Source organism: Apium graveolens, chromosome 2, assembly GCF_009905375.1.
Source record: "Apium graveolens cultivar Ventura chromosome 2, ASM990537v1, whole genome shotgun sequence".
Lineage (NCBI taxonomy): Eukaryota > Viridiplantae > Streptophyta > Magnoliopsida > Apiales > Apiaceae > Apium > Apium graveolens.
In genome coordinates, this window is record NC_133648.1 from 233322124 (window position 1) to 233328631 (window position 6508).

The 6508-nt window shown below is 34.0% G+C and overlaps 1 protein-coding gene across 1 annotated transcript; it reads right to left on the reverse strand.

Annotated features, from left to right (window-relative positions):
• Positions 1 to 312: 312 nt before the first annotated feature.
• On the reverse strand, positions 313 to 3906 carry LOC141708182 (DNA-directed RNA polymerases II, IV and V subunit 6A-like). Its single transcript, XM_074511683.1, has 6 exons — positions 3819 to 3906; positions 2730 to 2763; positions 2461 to 2642; positions 2317 to 2368; positions 771 to 838; positions 313 to 687 (listed from the first exon to the last, which is right to left on the reverse strand). Exons 1-6 carry the CDS (start codon positions 3848 to 3850, stop codon positions 618 to 620), a joined length of 438 nt encoding a protein of 145 aa, XP_074367784.1. The 5' UTR covers positions 3851 to 3906; the 3' UTR covers positions 313 to 617.
• Between the last annotated feature and the right edge of the window lie 2602 nt (positions 3907 to 6508).

A 6508-nucleotide genomic window follows, 5' to 3' on the forward strand; every position in this document is an offset into this window, starting at 1 on the left:
AATTAAGCATACAAGACAACATAACTTACTTACAAGGCGGGTCTTTCAAAAAATAAAAGTAACAATGGAAAAACCATGTCTGCCGTCATAGTCTAAAATCTAAATACTTCGGTTGCACATTTTATCGCCATACTGATTCATATAGATAAGAGGTTTACATATCGATTCAACTTGTCTGCTCCTAGACTCTCCTAGTCTAGGAGCAGACAAAAAAAATGCTAGGAGCAGACAAAAGAAATGAGTCAAAACGAAGTGTCCTAAACTACCATTGGTTTCTGCCTTTCTGTATCCTAACAAAGATGCAGCAAAAAATGTGGAACACTACGTATTAATTACCACTTACCAGTAATTAAGCTGCTCAAACATTTGAAACATAGGTTTAGCAGCCACTACAAGAGGCAACATAACTTACCCCTCAGTTCCAGGGGGGCCTTTAAAAACAACGATGTTGTGTACAAAACATTACCATCTCCTCAAAGCCTTGATACTTTGGTTGCATATTTAATTACAGAACTGAACATTTGCAATTAGCTAGATCAAAGGTTTACAGCATAGCCAACTAAGCTCCCTACATGTCACAAAAACGCCAACCATTTAAGATACTAAAGATATCCACATTAATCGCCCCCAACTTGTCTCTTCCATGAATCTTCCACAATCAATTCATCTACTCCCCAGTCTTCATAACTGGAATGAGGGTGCAAAGGGAGGTTTTAGGTAAGAGACAATGAGGACCAGTACAACATATTAAGATTATTTCATATCCTTACCTTCCATCAGGCAGGTAACGTCTAATGGTGAAAGGTATCTTCCTGGATCGCAGCTCCTTCATGGCAATCTAAAAAAAACACACTATCTAATGAGGCATAAATAAATCAAAAGAATACTATTAACTAACTGAGATTAACAGATTGAAATATTCTATAAAACTGCTGTATATACTATATACGGAAGATTTTTGATGATGTATTGAAAAAAGAACTAGAAATATTAGTTATTCATTCTGTATTATTATTGTAAAAGTAATTGTAATATAAAATATATACAATATTAAGAAAAATTAATCAGGATCTTTGTATTCAAATTTATGTTTAGCAAAGGATTGGTTTCCTTTATGTTTAGATTCCGCATAGTCCCAATGTTTTAGCAATCTCAATATATTTGTCATCTACATTATTAATCAAAACTCACATGATTACTTAATTTGTGTGTACCTCGGTGAGAGCCTTCACATATCCTTTAGCCCAAAACTTTTGCTGTATTTATTGTTTTATCATGAGCCAAAATTTCGTAACTTTCTACCCTAACCTATATTACCTTTCTACCTGAATTCTAGTCACACCAGCAAGTATCAAAATTTCTTGGACCAAATGATAGCCATCTACTTCAAAAGAGGGGAGGGGGGGTTCATCTGAGTCACTATTAACAAGTACTTTCAATCAAACAAAAGAGATCTAGAATATTAATTTAATCCCTGAGCCCTGAAGTTTTATAATCTCGCAAACCATCCGATAAAAAGCCATATTGAATTGCCTAAAATATCATGTGCAAAGTAACATTTGATGATTCTATATTTGCTCTCATTATCTCATCATCTAGTCCCAGGTATTGTAACCAGGGTCTTCTACAAAAACGTCTTCCTCGTAGAAGAATATAAAATTGAAGGGTCTCTCACTCTTGTTGACAATGACAAGGAAAGTCTTACAAAATACGAAGACATATTTACAATCAATACAGTAGTGCCTTGCATCTACAGGGCAAGGAAAAATTTGACAAATCAGATTTATATAAATTGACTTCTAAATGTGCTTCAGTGATTCTCAGAAGTTGAAATTACATATACTTAGTTTTGGCTGATGAAGAGCAAGTAGTCATGCAATCTAGATGGACAAAATAAGCAAAGGCTCAAGAGAGAATAAAATTGTTCCAAGTCCAGAGAACATGGTCTAGTTTTGAGGTTTCAAATGGCGTTCACCTCTTAAAGAGAATAAAATTGTTCCAAGTCCAGAGAACATGGTCTAGTTTTGAGGTTTCAAATGGCGTTCGCCTCTTAAAGAATTAAATAGTCTCCTTTTGAAAATCCTTTTGAAAATGATAAGGATCAACTATCAAGTAACCCAACATCAAAAACATCAAATAAGCACCATTGCATGGGAATTAAAAAATAACAAAAGATCAAGTAACACCAATTTCAGAAACATAAACAAGCACCACTGCACGAAAATACAAGCGACAATGTCGAACATTTAAGACTACTTCGGATGAAAGCTCTATTCACAGAATACTACGACAGAAAGTTTCAAGGGCCTATGTTACCTCAAGTGGATCAGTTTCACCCTCCAACTCAACCATCACAGGAGCATTCATGCTGGTTAGTAAAGGCAAAAAGTTAATTTTCCCTCTAAAACAGCTAGTTCAACCAAACAAAATTATCAAATGATAAATTTAAAACAATAAAACCTTATCTGCAGTGCACGAGTCCCTAGGATTCTTGCACGTTCATACTTAGTCATATACTTTGATGTTTTCCGAGGCCGTTCCACCGGTTCCTCAGCCTGTTTTTCTTCACCATCAGCTAACAGAGGATCAGCAATGTCATCATCTTTATTAGCATCTGTGTCAACATCCTCCTCTGCTCCTTCCTATATATTAATCACTCGACTAATTCAATATACATATATAACGTCTTAAACAGCAACAACTCAAATAATTGAACCGAAATTTCTCACGTCAAGCTCCGGCTCCATCGGCTCATCCTCATATCTACACACAATACGATTATATCAACATCAATCAAAAAAAAAGACTCCGCTTCATTTGAACTACTACAATTCGGTAAAAACAGAATACAATTCATACTAATTTGTGAAAAAACACTACACATTCAGAATTCCGACATTCCGTTTGTAAAAAATTAAACGGAGCTCAACAATTCAATCACGCCAGTTAAATTCTCATTCCTACCTCCTCACTTTCTTACCAGTACTCCCAATTTATTCACAATTTCAATTCCATTCCATCCAACGGAACGTAAATTTCACTATATGTTAATCTATTATCATCATGCATAAATATAACACTAAAAATAACAAGAAGCCTCTATATAATTTAAAGCTGACTCCCTTAAACCATGTACAACAACATCTTCAACACTACATTGTTTCGGTCAAAGGCCAAGATGATTGACTAAACAACAACATCAATCATACAACAAGAATGCTCTGCTTCATTTAAACAAATACATTCCGTAAAAACAGAATATAATTCACACCAATTTGTGAAAAAAACACTACATAATGTCATAGTCATAATTTCCCCTCCTTCCGACTTTCCGTTTGTACAAATTTAAACCAGAGCTCAACAGTTCAATCACACCAATAAACTTATCATTCCTACCTCCTCGTTTTCTTATCGGTACCTCCAATTCATTCACGATTTTCAATCCGATTCCTTAGAAAGAAACATAAAGTTCAAAAAACTTTAATCGAATATCATCATGCATAAACATACGAAAACTCGAAAACTCCACATTACACTAAACATAACAACAACAAGCCTCTATATAATTAATACTGAGTCCCTCAAAACCCATGTACAACAACATATTCAACAGTATATCGTTTCGTTCTAAATCCAGTACAATAGACTAAACACACATAATAAACAAAATGTAAGATACAATAACAAACAGAAAGAGCATATAAAAAACCCTAATTTAGATAGTTTTAAGTAAATAAATAATTAACATTTGTAACATATTAATTGATTAATGAGGATATAAAATTAAAAGTGTAATTAGAAGGGCGTAAAAAACGAACCCTCCGTCCATTTCAAAATCTTCGTCGGCCATTCTTTCGATTCTTCAGAGGGCAACAGACAAACAACCCCTAGCTTTTTCGTTGATGAATGAAAAGTTGGGGGGAGCTGTGTATTTATAGACGAAAAGGTTTCGTATTGGGCCGGGCTACTTTTAGAGAACGGGCCGGGCTTTAAATATATTGGTGCTAATATTATAATGAATTATTAAAGTTTAATGGTTGATTTCAGACCGGCTGTTTTGCAGATTGGGCTTTGCTTACATGTTAATGAGTCTCGTTAACTGGGAATCCGAACATCAATCCAACCCTCCCACGCATTTTCAATATTATTTTTATTCCCATTAACCTTCATTCTCATATCTTTCATTTTCTTTTTCGGATCCAATTCTCAACCAACATCCAAGCACCCCCAAAGAGACACACCACTTACTCGTGAATTTAATATCCGAGATCTTTTAGTTCAACTTTATTACAGTTTTGCTAAGGTTAGATATTAAAATAATATTTTAACTATAGAAAATAATCACATGATTTTTTTTCGTGTAGATATTTATTCAAATCTTACAAAATCCAATTTAAAAAAATAATATCAAGTTTATGGAGTAAAATATAATATAAATCATAACATTGAAAAAAATACAATCCTTCATAACATTAAAAGAATGTGATCCTTCCCATCTTGATTGGATACACATACCCGGGAAATAGAATTTATGGTTGGAAACTCTATTTCTATTTCTCTAGCGCTCGCTTCAATCTGTTCTTTCTGATATATACATACAAATCATATACATATGCACGTAAAGAACTTTCATAAAGATTAGACTCTCATTTTTCCCCTGATCATTCAATCGCTAAAAGGCCCATAATCAATAAACAAGAGACATCGGTGTGTATATTCCCTGTAATCAATAAATATGTAATCAATAAATAAGAGACATCAGTGTGTATATTCCCGGTCTGTTCCTAGTAACTGTCAACCATAATTCTCGCAATCAACCAAATCCTCGAAAAATTTGTCGGCAAACTATCATAATCTACTCTTAACTTCATTAAATTTCTTTCTCTATTTTACACAACCACTGGTCTGGGCGATACATTCATCTCTCTCCCTGTGAAACAGGTTTACACATTTATTTCGCTGTCGCTACAAATAACAACACGATAACATAATATTTATGGATCAATGTAGGAATTTAATTAGCAACGAGATACAACATTCTCAACGATATGTTCCTATCCACGGAGTGGTAAGGAGAGTTAGTATGCAAGCAAGGGATTCGTATGACTTCTTTGAATGTAGGGACTTTGACTGGTAAGTTTTTAAAATTGATTGATATTTTGCGAAAAGATAATGTAGATATTGCTTGTACACAAGAAACTAAGTGGAAGAGGAAAAAAATGAAGGAGGCGAATAGGTATAAATTGTGGTATTCTGGTTTAGTTAACTCCCGAAATGGAGTTGGTATTTTGTTGTCTTCATCCCTAAAAGACAATATGGTGGAGGTTATACGATGTGGGGATAGACTTATGTATATTCGATTAGTTGTTGGGGACATTGTTGGGACTGTGGTTTTTTCTATGCGGCTCAAGTTGGATTAGGGGATATTGAGTCCACGTCTTTTTGGGATTGTTTTGATGATTTGTTTAAAAATATTCCTATGATCAATTTTTACTTGTTGGTGGTGACTTTAATGGTCTTACTGGTGCATGAGTCGATGGCTATCAGGGTACTCATGGAGGTTATGGTTACGGTGTTATGAATGCTAATGGATCGAAACTTTTGGAATTTGCGAGAGCTCACGAGTTAATGATTGTAAATTCTTGCTTTCGAAAGTGTGAATATCATCTTATTACCTTTAGAAGTGGTGGTCATACAACACAGATTGATTATCTTCTTGTTTGTAATAGGGATATCAGATTATGTAGAGAATGTCAGGTTTTTCCAAAGGCTACATGTTCTTCTCAACATCGTCTCTTAGCCATGAATTTATCTATGAGTGGTCCCTTCCAACGACGAAGGTGTATGGTTAAACCAAGAATCATTTGGTGAAATTTACAAGAAGAGAAAATAGTGGCATTTAAGCAATTGCTTGATGGTTATTTTATGACAGTTGCAAATATTGACCAAATGTGGATAAACATTGTCACTTCAATTAAGACTGTGGCAAAAAGAACATTGGGAGTGACATCAGGAAAAGCTCAGGATTATAAAGAATCTCGGTGGTGGAATGATGATGTACAAATGAAAGTTCAATTTAAGAAGGGGTGTTTTATAGAGTTCTTGTCTTGCCCGGATGGGCTTGTACGAAACATAAAGAAAGCGTTGTTTCAAGTTGTTATAAAATTGGCCAAAAAGGAAGTTGCGAAAGCTAAAGCCTTATAAATTCATATACCGACGTCTTAACACAAAAAAAAGGGGTAAATGAAATTTTTAAACTTGCAAAGGCTCATCATAGGATGCGTCAAGATATTTATTTAGTTCGTTATATCAAGGATGAGGATGAACGTGTTGTGATAACCCATATTTTTTTTACAAATATATATCTGTCTTCGGAATTTTAAATTATTTGTTTTGATAAAAAATAACATTTTCTTACATGTATAGTTTACAAAATAGTATGATTCACATGTTATGTATATAGATTTTATTTAATACATTACAAAATAATGTATTTGGTTATAAATAT